The sequence below is a fragment of the Anguilla anguilla genome, chromosome 12 (genome assembly GCF_013347855.1).
Source record: "Anguilla anguilla isolate fAngAng1 chromosome 12, fAngAng1.pri, whole genome shotgun sequence".
Taxonomy (NCBI): domain Eukaryota; kingdom Metazoa; phylum Chordata; class Actinopteri; order Anguilliformes; family Anguillidae; genus Anguilla; species Anguilla anguilla.
In genome coordinates, this window is record NC_049212.1 from 7,925,257 (window position 1) to 7,938,642 (window position 13,386).

Below are 13,386 nucleotides of genomic sequence, written 5' to 3' on the forward strand. Positions count from 1 at the left end.
TGATTTCAGCACCATGGACAGCCGAGGCTGGAACAGTCACAGGCGAACTATGTGCTCATTGGGCCGTGGTCACCATGGGGACCGTTAAATCACTATTCCCTCACTAGTGGGCAGAAGGGAGGGGCCACAAACATATTATTAATCTGTTTATCAAGCATATTTATACTGTTTGTTCATGTAGTCTCAATAGCAATGTTACCAGACCTGGGTCTGTTTTGGATTCAAATGCTTTTCTGTGCTCTATTGATCTTGCCTGGTGTAACTGAGCCTGCCAATATGACCAGAAGACGGGGTTTGCACTTTTTGAGAGTGCGCTTTATTTCATTGGTTCCAATACACCAGACAAGATCAGTAAAGCCTAGAAAAGTATTTGAACCCAGAACAAATACGTATTTGACCCAGGTCTGGTTGTTACATAGGAGATGATCATGCCATTTGACGTCATTTAGATAGAGACACTCTATTATATTGTTACAGATACAGTATGTCTGTTTTTGTTGGCATTGTGTTATTATTCTGCAGTGCAGTACCATAACAGCCAAGTGTATTTCGGTTCTGTTTATACCTTATGAGTTATCAACGCATTACTGCTCGCAGAAGGCCTGCTAATTGAGTCTCATACGGCCAATAGCGACAGCCATAAATGCCATTAACCAGCTGCTGTCTGGGCATCATGAGCTTCCCCCGGAAGCAGCCAATTAGAATGGGCCGATGTCACAGCTTTCAGGAGGAGCCGCGGCTCGTTTGGTGGTCTAACTGGGGTACTGATGAATCAGCGGATTACTTCACATTCAGGTGCTGATTTACACCCATCTTATTCTGACAAGCACTAAAAGTCAAATAAAAACATTTTCTTTTCTTTTTTTTTTGTGATCCTTAAATGCGCGCGCGCACACACACACACACACACACTCACACTTGCATACACACACACACACACATGAACACACTCACACTTGCATACACACACACACACTCACACTTGCATACATACACACACACTCACACTTGCATACATACACACACACACACACACACACACATACAAGCATACTCACGTAACCTCTCCCGTGTGCCCAGTCCAGGAACAGTCTGCAGCAGGGAGATGTGGACGGGGCCAAGCGCCTGGGACGCCTGGCTCGCCTGCTGAGCATCGTGTCCATCATCCTGGGCCTGGTGATCATCATCATCTACGTCACAGTCACAGGTGTGCATACACACACGCGCGTGCACACATACACACACGTACAGTATAGATACACACACGCGCATGCGCACATACACACGCGTACAGTATAGATACACACACGCGCATGCGCACATACACACACGTACAGTATAGACACACACACGCGCATACGCACATACACACACACGTACAGTATAGATACACACGAGCATGCATACACACACACGTAAACATACACACACTCTCACACACTCACACACTCACACGTGTACACATATACATACAGTATAGATACACAGAGTATTAATCATAATTGTATTTCAAATCAAACAGTTGCTATGAGACAACATTTCTACATTTATTTTGCGATGTTTGTTTGACATCTGTTAAGCTATATTACCAAAATGCCATTCAGTGAGTTCCTCCTCATCATAAGTATTGGGACAAAGTGAGTTTTGACAAATTTAATGAATTGCGAGGTCAATATTTCGTTGTATTCCCCATACATTCGATGACTGCATCAAGTCTGTGACTCCTGGACATCGCCAGGGTCATGATGTCATCTCTTTAGATGCTTTGCTAACCTTCTGCCACGGCCCTTTTCAATTGCTGTGTGTTTGCTGGGGTTCCAGACTTCAGTTGCCTGTAGAGGAAGTGAACAGCATGGGGTTTAAATCTGGTCACTGACTGGGTCACGTCAAACACTTCTATCATTTTTTTCCAGAAAAGCTGCTTGGCTAAGTTTGCGGAATATTTTGAGACATTGTCTCGCCGCGTGACAGACTTCCATCCAATGAGTTTGGTGGCATTTTTCCGAATGTTGGCGGACGGCGTTTCCGTACGCTCCTGTTGCTGCCGTCGCTAGCGACATCATCGATAAAGACCATTGAACCGGTTCGAGATGCAGCCGTACGGACCCAAACCCGCCACACCACCTCCACCATGCTTGACAGAGGAAGTACTACGGTCCAGTGTCTCGCTTTCTCACACTTTCACCTTTCATTACAGGCATTTAGCAGACGCTCTTATCCGGAGCGACTTACACAACTTTTTTTTACATAGCATTTTACATTGTATACATTTATACAGCTGGATATATACTGAAGCAATTCCGATTAAGTACCTTGCTCAAGGGTACAACGGCAGTGTCCTTACCCGGGAATCGAACCTGCAACCTTTCGGTTACAAGCCCAGTTCCTTACCCACTGTGCTACACGCCACACTCTGCTGACCATTCGTATCTGTCTCGTCTGCAAGTAAGAAGTGTTTCCATATCCCATCAGGCGCCTCTTCATATCGGTTCTACTCTTATCGCCGATGAGGTGGTGTACATCTGGCAGTGTTTCCCTCTGCAATTAGCCTCTCTCAGTCTCCGGCACACGGTGTCCTGCGAAGCTTTCACCCCCCCCCCCCCAGTGTATGGAGATCATTAGCAGTTACTCGAGCTGACAAATTTTGGATTTTTTTCGCAGCTGTTATAGTTATCCTGTCATTGCTATCTGATGTCTTCTGTGGACAGGTTTCTCCAGCAGTAAGTTTCGTCTTCAGGACATTCCATACTGTTGACTTCGGACTACACAAATATTCGGCAACAGCGTGAATTGAGTTTTTCTTTTCTTTCATCTGCACAACTGCTTTCTTAGTTGTCTAACTCAGTTCTCTGGCCCTCGTCTGCAGTTTTAGCTTTTCGCTTATGTAGATAGTAGAGTCTACAAATGCCTCCTAAGGATGTAACCTGTGCCCTGACACTCACAATTTTCAATTCATAAATAATTGCAGTAATATGGTGAACCTGTGAAATTTGAAGCAGCTGACCATTTTGTCCCAGGACGTATGCTTGGGGGTACTTGACTCATTGAATGGCATTGTTGAAATAAATGCATAGTCATTTGTCTACGTCATTATCATTGCTTGATTTGAAATGTAAATTTGATTAGTACAGTTGAAAAACAACCAATTTGACACAACTGCCTCGATATTTTTGCATTTAACTGTAAACACAGTATACATGCACACACAGATACATACACAAAGTGTACATACGCAGTTGCACACGTATGTATGAACACAACAGTATACATATACATACTAATGCACATGCACACAGTATACACACACTCTCACACATACAGTACGCACTCACACACAAATGGAAGCACATATTACATACAAACACACACACACTCTCACACACATACACACACGCGCACACACAGACAGACAGACAGACACGTGTTTATGTCTGTGACACTATCTCTGTTTTCCTCCAATCACAGCGATGGGCGGGGTGTGAGGGTTATGCCCCTGGCCCCTGGCCCCTGGCATGGAAGCTCGTCTCATCCGTTCATAACCTGTATTTACCTGAGAAGATCACCTGCGATGATACTGTGACACGCCTCAAACCCGCCTCCACCCCATTCTGGTGTGTCACTTTCAACTGAGGAGCCAAATCAGACCATGAAATCGAAGATAATGTAACCAACCAAGAAATACATCAGTAAAGAAGACATGCATGAATCAGATAATATTCCCTACAGAAAAAGATAAACAACATAAAAAGTAGAAGTACAGATACTAAGTGGTTTGTGTGTGGTCCAAAGGACACTCGAAAACGGAAGACTGACCTTTCAAAAGCGAAGGCTTCCACCAAGAAAAACATGCAACTAAATTATTTAAGTATACTCCTGGTTGACTCCTGTGTATTCCAAACGTATGATTATACTGATATGTTTGCAGTATGTTTGAGTGTAAATTTTGTAAAATGTTTAGATACAGACCTGAGAGGGAGGGAGCGACGGCAGGACTGTTTCCTGCGTAGCGGGGGGTTAGTCAGGATTCAATGAGGTTTGCGGTGACGTTTGTTTTGCGGTTTTTGAGAAAGGAGCACCTGCATGCTTCCTCTGGGTGCGGATAGGACCCTGTGATTTTATGACGTTGTTGATATTCTCTGGGTGCTGGGATAAGCACTATGACCAAGGGCGATCGGGCAGGATGCCGATGGTGGCGGTTTCCCTGTTTCCTGTTTCCCGGTGAAGAGACTTACAGGAAGAGATGGCGGGACGTGAACGTCTGCAGTAAGAGCACCGCAGAAGGCGGGACGCTGGCACGAAACTCCGAGCAAGAGGGACAGAGGATGAACCCACCCCCCCCTCGCCACCTCTCCAGTGTACATGCCACGTGTGCCAACCCTGCCCACCTGATACCAGCTGGAGCAGGAGCCACGCTTCCTCTCCATCTTCTGATTATCTGGTCACTTCCTGTTGTCCGCCTGCTAGTTTCCACTTCCTTGTTACCCACTTCCTGTGAGTCTCTTCACCGGGACACTCTAAGCCCCTCCCCTTTGAACCTGTGCTGCCACACACCTTCCCTTGCCATGCTATAGTACGATAGACATATGAAAATAAATATATATATATATATATATAATATATAGGCATGCTTAGGGCATACAGGTAATTATCAGGTTTTTCTGTACCCCACTGTAATGACCCTGTGAAAAATGTCCCCACTGCAAGGGGATGTCTCATACGTTTGCGACTAAAACGTCAACAGATTTATATCAACTGCAAGTTAGCGCACCTGTCTGTCTGTTTGTCCATCTGTCAGTCTGTGCTCGTGTTGTTTCATTTAAACAGATCCGGTTATTACCAATCCGACCTCACAGCACAAGTCTGTTTGCATACTGTGGGCGACTGCGGAATAAAACAAAAACAAAATGGAGGTGGAGATGGTGGCTATTGTTCCAGAAGGCTCAGAAGGCAAAACAGTCCGAGTATTGGCCCGGTATTACATTACAGGCATTTGGCAGACACTCTTATCCAGAGCGACGTACAACAAAGTGTATAACCATAACCAGGAACAAGTATGACGAAAACCCTAGAGAGAAGTACCGGTCCAAGTGCAGGGAACAACCGCATAGTTCAACTTGGACCCTGAAGGTTAAACTGATTAACACTAACAACGAGAACGGCATCAACGCAGTCTATGGAAAAAACACAAGTAGTTAAGGTATCCCCATACTGCAGCAGTGACTGTAACCCACGGTAGAACATATTCATGAAAATGGGCATCTGTACTAGTAGAGGTAAAAAAATATATATTCTGACATTAGTCTTCAGAATCTGACATATGATAACAGCACCTGCCGTTGAGAGCAGGCCGGCCTGTTAATTGGACAGCCCTGGCACCTGACTTCCCTGTGATTCCCATGGCATGTTTGATGAACGTTTGATGAGCGTTCGATGAACTTTCACGCTGCAGCTTGCTGTGATGTAATGACTCAGTAAATTGTCCCACAAAATGTTGGAGGTGAAGCTCTCCCCAATTCGATCGCCCCAAACCCAAAGCGCCCGGCTTGAGTCAGTACACTACAGAGGGGCTGAAATGAACACAACTCCACTGTTTCCCTTCCTGTCTAAAAGCTGATAAAGCATATTACTTAGGAAAACCCTAAATGTCATGTATCCCATTTATATTTCAACAGCCTTTGGTAAAATCGGCAGACATGCAATAAATATTTTATTTTTTTGAATACAGAAAGGCAATATGACTAAATCAGGGAAATGATTCTTGCAGCTGACCCTTCTGCTGTTTTAATGAGGTTATGTAGATTATGTACCTGTGACCAGCCGAATTTCTCCACCAACCTCCAAGCGAAATCTGTCAAATTTGACGCGACTCCTACCCGCACACAAGGTCCAGATGCACAGTCCATCCGTCAGTCAGTCTGTCAGTTTCTCTGCCCTTCTCCTGTGTCTGTAGTTCCAGGGTTCTGCCAGGCAGCAGGATGGGTGAGTGACAGGCCTGGGTTTGGTAGGGGAAAGGCCTGTTAAAAGCACAGTGCAAGCAGGTGGAGGTAACTGAGCGCTGTAACATTACGAAACGAGCAGAGAGGCCGTCTCCCAAAGCCTGCTGTCGAAAGAGATTGGGGCGGAGAATGGTGCCCGCCTCCTCCATGCCCACCTCTGTGCCCGCCACCGCAGCTAATGCCCAGGCCATGCCACCCTGGTGCGCGTATTACACCCTGTAGTTCGCATTCCCCGCTGGACGACATGTGCCACCATCTCTTACCCTCCCGACACAGAAATCTCCGTTTCGTCCACGTTGTAAATGCTCCACAGTTACGTTGTAATTTATGTTGTCGATAATTATTTATATATGGCATATTGTAAATCTCAGATATTTGTATGTTTACTATAAATCTGATGTGAGAAGCCAGGGCACTGTGGTGTCAGATGGTGGTCCTGGTTAGCTGGGAGGTGGGAGGTGTTGTTTTTCATATCTTTGGCACGTGTGAATAAACCTTTACATGCATGAGAGCGGAGTCAGGAGTCATGATGTACAGTGAAGATCCATTTACAGAACCGTTTCTCCAATCACACGTTCACACACACGTTCACACACATGCATATGCATATTCACACATGCACACACACATACACACACACACACATACACACCCACAAACAGTCATGTAGTGAAGTTTAGAGACGTTAGCCAGTTAGCACGTCCCACTACAGACTCTAACGTCACCCCTGGAAAGGGCATGGTTTGGTAATAAGACTGATTTGAGTGAGACTGATTTCGCAATAAGAGTGATTGGTAATAGGAGTGACTTGGTATTAAGTGCTTTGTTCATTAGATGGAGACTTTGTCTGTTGGCACAGTTGTATTGTCCTGTTGAATGCAGACCTACCCTGGTGAACACTTTTGGGGGGAAAGTTGCTTCAGGTGAAAACCCAGCTACATTTTGTTGAAAAGTGAAAGTGTTTTAGGCGACTAGGATGTAGCCAGGCTACAACCAGATAAAAGCTGGGCTTTAACTGGGGCTAAGCTAATCCTTTATGTCAAAACATCTCTCAGCCTAGATTACCACACCACTGGACATCTATATTCCGGCTTTTGCAAACCCGGAGCCCCTGTTACACTTACTTACACGCACAAACACACACACACACACACACACACTCCCAACTAATGTCTCATAAATGATTCATGGTGCAGGAAGTGGCTTCGCTTCAATTAAACCAACCATTGCTGCAGCCAGTGTTTTATCTTTCCTGGGTTTAAAAAATGGATTTTATCTTTATGTGCGCACAAAGCCGGACGCACACTCCAGGGCATTATCTGACTGCACAGGACACGTTGGGTACAAAACCAAAAGAAGCACAGGGTTGGACCAACGCTGAACTGATTAACTTTACGGTCAATAGCCGAAAGGAGGACCATATGGATTTATGATTTGTACGCTCCTTGCCCCAGTTTTGTATACAGACGTCAGAACACTGTAAAATCTTCTTTTCTTCTCTCAACTAAAAGATTTTAAGTAACCGATTACAATTGCACCTTTAAGTTTGCTCAGCTTTCAAGGTTCAATGTTCTGTAAATTATAATGGCTAATCTTCAGTGACAAGCCTTTTATTCTGGCACAGCAGCCACAAATAAACTTAACTCATATTATTCTGTTCAGCTGACAAAATATTTGTAGTTTTGTGAACTACATTTTAGTACTTCATTCAAATACAAAGGGTTAGGGTAAGGAAATATTACCAAGTCCATGTAACTAAGAATTTTACACTGGGTCAATGTGAGAAATAATGATGTTTGTGGGCCAGAAGGTGGGGTTTGCACTTTTTGAGAGTATTTAATAGGTTCCAATACACCAGAAAAGATCAGTAAAGCGTAAAAAAGTATTTGAATCCAATGCAAATACGTATTTGACCCACGTCTGTTAGTGGGGAAGAACAGATTTTTTAAAATTCCTTCCTTCCTTTCTTCCATCCATCCATCCATCCATCCATTCCTCTGCTATAGCGCTTGCTTTTGGTCCAGGCTGTGTTGGGGCTGGAGCCTATCCTCGCACGCACTGGGTGGGCCCAGCGGGATTCGAGCTCAGTATCCTCCTGCTGCGAGGTGACAGTGCCGTTCAGTGCACCGATGCACCACCCCATGCAATCCACGTAATCTACCGGTACTGAGAATTTCAAGGCAACTTGCTTCTCTAAATTTTTTTAGTCTGGAGCTTGACTCAGGGCTACATTCACGTACATAAATGTCACTGAGGAAATCGTGGGCTGACGAGGGTACGCTGGTGCATTCACAGTCCGCCTGAAATTAATATCTTATTAACCGGGGCTACAGCTAATTACAGAAAATGATTCCGCCCATTGTTTGCATTTTGTGTATGAAGCAGTGCTTAAATGGTGCAGTTCAATGACAAAAATAAGACTGTATAGCGCATCAAATACACAGTAAAATGTGCAGCGTGAATGCTGCTCTTACAGTCGAAATAATTTTTTAATGATGCTGCATAATAAATAAATAATAAAAGCACGATTTCGAGATGACTATCTCAAGATTACAGTCTGGTGATGAGGCGGCACTGTGGCGCGGCGTACAGCGCTGTCGCCGCGCGGAGAGTGAGTTCTGTGCTCGACTCCTGGCCGGCTCCACCCAGTGCATGCTGGGATGCGTTCCAGCGCCCACACAACCCGGACCCGAAGAGAGCGGTAGAGAAGACGGACGGACGGATGGACGGACGGACGGACAGAATATTGCCAAGCCTTGTTTATGTATTTTTTTGCCCCACAAATACCTTTACATTTTTGATGTTGGTTTGTTAGCTGAACAGCACAATATGGGTTAATGAGTTATTTATGGCTGTTGTGCCAACGTAAAAGGTTTGCCACCGACGGTTAGGAATTGTAATTCACGGAACATTAAACACTGAAAGCTGAGCAAACTTGAAAGTGCTATTGTAATCAGTTACTTAAAATATTTTTGGTTGGGAGAACAAAAGCTTTTTTTTTTTTTTTTTTTTTACAGTGCATGCGCCTCTGGGAGGTCATGTTCTTGGTTGCCGCGGCAACGCTGTAACATTAAAAAAGAGAACAAAATGTTTTAACCGCGGGACGCCCCTGGGCCCAGGGGGCCCCTGGGAAACATTAACGAAAGCAGGGCTGGAGATTCAGCTCCCCGTGCAGCTCAAACCTCACACACACTGCTGACACCAGCACACCGGCACTGACCTACACCATCACTGACAAACACGACACTACACAGCACTACCGACACAAACAAATCTCTGACCTACACCATCACTGACAAACACTACACTACACAGCACTACCGACACAAACAAATCTCTGACCTACACCATCACTGACAAACACTACACTACACAGCACTACCGACACAAACAAATCTCTGACCTACACCATCACTGACAAACACTACACTACACAGCACTACCGACACAAACAAACCTCTGACCTACACCATCACTGACAAACACTACACTACACAGCACTACCGACACAAACAAATCTCTGACCTACACCATCACTGACAAACACTACACTACACAGCACTACCGACACAAACAAACCTCTGACCTACACCATCACTGACAAACACTACACTACACAGCACTACCGACACAAACAAATCTCTGACCTACACCATCACTGACAAACACTACACTACACAGCACTACCGACACAAACAAATCTCTGACCTACACCATCACTGACAAACACTACACTACACAGCACTACCGACACAAACAAATCTCTGTTGATACAAACAAATAACCACGGACACACCAAAACAGCAGCACCAACGCAAACAAGTAACCACTGATACAAAAATACAATCTTTTTGTTTTCCAATATATGTCGCATTTGACACCAAAATACTACCACTGACAATTTCACACGTGCACATCACCACTGACACATTCACACGTGCACATCATCACTGACACATTCACATGTGCACATCCCCACTGACACATTCACACGTGCACATCCCCACTGACACATTCACACGTGCACATCACCACTGACACACTCACACGTGCACATCATCACTGACACATTCACATGTGCACATCCCCACTGACACATTCACACGTGCACATCACCACTGACACATTCACACATGCACATCACCACTGACACATTCACACGTACACATCACCACTGACACACTCACACATGCACATCACCACTGACACATTCACACGTGCACATCACCACTGACACATTCACACGTGCACAGCACCACTGACACACTCACACGTGCACATCACCACTGACACACTCACACGTGCACAGCACCACTGACACACTCACACGTGCACAGCACCACTGACACACTCACACGTGCACATCACCACTGACACACTCACACGTGCACATCACCACTGACACACTCACACGTGCACATCACCACTGACACAAACAGGGCACAAGCACGCTCCTCATGCGGAAGGTCTCGGGGGAGACTCCTGTCATGAGCAGCGAGCTCCCTTCCTGTTCGTCCCTGGCGAGGCGCTGCCATTGGAGACTGACCCGCGCTCCGCAGCCCTCCTGCGTCTCGAGGGGGGGCCTTACGTCACCCTGAGGGGCTGTTATTCACCCCGCGGGGCCAGGGAACCGCTGGCGGCTGGCCTGGGATCAGCTCGGCTAGTTAAGGGGGGGGCTAATGCAGAGCCCGAGGCGGTGCTGAGAACAGCTCAGCGTGTTAAAAAGGGCCTGCACCAGGATCAGCAGTTTATTAAATGGGGCTGATCCAGTTCTCAGTGTGTTAATGGGACTGATCCAGTTCTCAGTGAGTTAATGGGACTGATCCAGTTCTCAGTGTGTTAATGGGACTGATCCAGTTCTCAGTGAGTTAATGGGACTGATCCAGTTCTCAGTGTGTTAATGGGACTGATCCAGTGCTCAGTATGTTAAATGGGACTGATCCAGTTCTCAGTGAGTTAATGGGACTGATCCAGTGCTCAGTGTGTTAATGGGACTGATCCAGTGCTCAGTGTGTTAATGGGACTGATCCAGTGCTCAGTGTGTTAATGGGACTGATCCAGTTCTCAGTGAGTTAATGGGACTGATCCAGTTCTCAGTGAGTTAATGGGACTGATCCAGTTCTCAGTGTGTTAATGGGACTGATCCAGTTCTCAGTGTGTTAAATGGGACTGATCCAGTTCTCAGTGTGTTAATGGGACTGATCCAGTGCTCAGTGTGTTAAATGGGACTGATCCAGTTCTCAGTGTGTTAATGGGACTGATCCAGTGCTCAGTATGTTAAATGGGACTGATCCAGTTCTCAGTGAGTTAATGGGACTGATCCAGTTCTCAGTGTGTGAATGGGACTGATCCAGTTCTCAGTGAGTTAATGGGACTGATCCAGTTCTCAGTGTGTTAATGGGACTGATCCAGTTCTCAGTGTGTTAAATGGGACTGATCCAGTTCTCAGTGAGTTAATGGGACTGATCCAGTTCTCAGTGAGTTAATGGGACTGATCCAGTTCTCAGTGAGTTAATGGGACTGATCCAGTTCTCAGTGTGTTAAACAGGACTGATCCAGTTCTCAGTGTGTTAAATGGGACTGATCCAGTTCTTAGTGAGTTAATGGGACTGATCCAGTTCTCAGTGAGTTAATGGGACTGATCCAGCGCTGCTCAGCGTGTTAAATGTGGAGGCGGAAGCAGACGCTCGTGTGGGGGGGTGAGCTGCAGTTTTCGGGGCGGGGCTCACGGCGTCCCTCGGGACGGCCAGCCAAACGCCGCAGTCCCAGCAGTCCTGCAGGGTGAACAGCACCGCGGGGGCGGCCGGGGCGGCGGGTACGAGCGTCCGACCGCTCCCCATCCTCAGGGACCGCGGAGCAGCCCAGAGGCCGACGGGACGGCGAGGTCTGCAGCGAGAGCACCCCAGAGGCCGGGACGCTGGCACGAAACGCAGAGCAGAAGGAGCAGAGGACGCAAAACCCTTCTCCTGGCAGCCCAGGGCGTCTGAAGGACAGTAAGTACAGGCTACTGTAGGTCAGTGTCCTGGGGATCTACTCCGTGGGTCTGTCCGTGTGTCTGTCTGTGTGCCTGCCTGCCCCCGCTGCGGCAGCCTCCGGACGGCGAAGGGCCTCTGCTGAATTTCCCACAAGGCTCGGCTCCGGACAGTAATGCATGCCCCTCTCCGCCAGACAGCATTAGCGCAGCTGTTTGCGTGTGAGACTCAGCTAATGTGTCTCTCTAATGAGTCTGAGTGCAGTGTGTGTTTTTTTAATGGGAGCTGCACTGCTGACTGCAGTAGGGCTGCTCCAGCACTGCTGAGCCCTGGGTCTCTCCCCCTCCTGCTCTGGGTCTCTCCCCCTCCTGCTCCTGGGTCTCTCCCCCTCCTGCTCCTGGGTCTCTCCCCCCCTCCTGCTCTGGATCTCTCCCCCTCCTGCTCTGGGTCTCTCCCCCTCCTGCTCCTGGGTCTCTCCCCCTGCTGCTCTGGGTCTCTCCCCCTGCTGCCCTGGGTCTCTCCCCCTCCTGCTCTGGGTCTCTCCCCCTCCTGCTCTGGGTCTCTCCCCCTCCTGCTCCAGGTCTCTCTCCCTCCTGCTCTGGATCTCTCCCCCCCTCCTGCTCTGGGTCTCTCCCCCTCCTGCTCCAGGTCTCTCTCCCTCCTGCTCTGGATCTCTCCCCCCCTCCTGCTCTGGGTCTCTCCCCCTCCTGCTTTGGGTCTCTCCCCCTCCTACTCCGGGTCTCTCCCCCCCTCCTGCTCTGGGTCTCTCCCCCCTCCTGCTCTGGGTCTCTCCCTCCTGCTCTGGGTCTCTCCCCCTCCTGCTCTGGATCGCTGCTTCTCTGCTTCTCTCTGATTTACGCTGGTTACACAGCGAGCCTGGCTGCCATTCATTACATCTGTGACCTATGACCCAGATATATGCACAGTAACCCATATGAAAACAGAGCAACACACACACACACACACACCTACCACATCATGGCAAAGAGCTGAATTCTGGTGAGTTTCACATTAAAGACTAAGGCCTCATCATTTACCCCCCCCCCCATACCAACCCCCCGATCAACCAGCTGTTTTACCCCCCCCACATACCAACCCCCCGATCAACCAGCTGTGTTTTACCCCCCCCACACCAACCCCCCGATCAGCCAGCTGTTTTACCCCCCCTACATACCAATCCCCCGATCAGCCAGCTGTTTTATCCCCCCTACATACCAACCCCCCCTCAGCCAGCTGTGTTTTACTCCCCCTACACACCAACCCCCCGATCAGCCAGCTGTTTTACCCCCCCACACCAGCCCCCCCTCAGCCAGCTGTTTTACCCCCCACATACCAACCCCCTCATCAGCCAGCTGTTTTATCCCCCCCCCCCCCCCCCACACCAACCCCCCCCTCAGCCAGCGGTGTTTTCAGATGAC

General features: G+C 47.8%; 1 protein-coding gene across 2 annotated transcripts in view; it reads left to right on the forward strand.

Annotated features, from left to right (window-relative positions):
* The window catches only part of trarg1a (trafficking regulator of GLUT4 (SLC2A4) 1a), a 16,808-nt gene extending 10,303 nt beyond the window's left edge, over positions 1-6,505 (forward strand). For both annotated transcript variants that reach the window (XM_035384105.1, XM_035384107.1), the window contains 2 exons: positions 1,081-1,207; positions 3,466-6,505. In XM_035384105.1, coding sequence (XP_035239996.1) covers positions 1,081-1,207; positions 3,466-3,482 — 144 coding nt within the window. In that variant the 3' untranslated portion in view covers positions 3,483-6,505. The remainder of the gene's footprint in view (positions 1-1,080; positions 1,208-3,465) is intronic.
* The last annotated feature ends 6,881 nt before the right edge of the window (positions 6,506-13,386 follow it).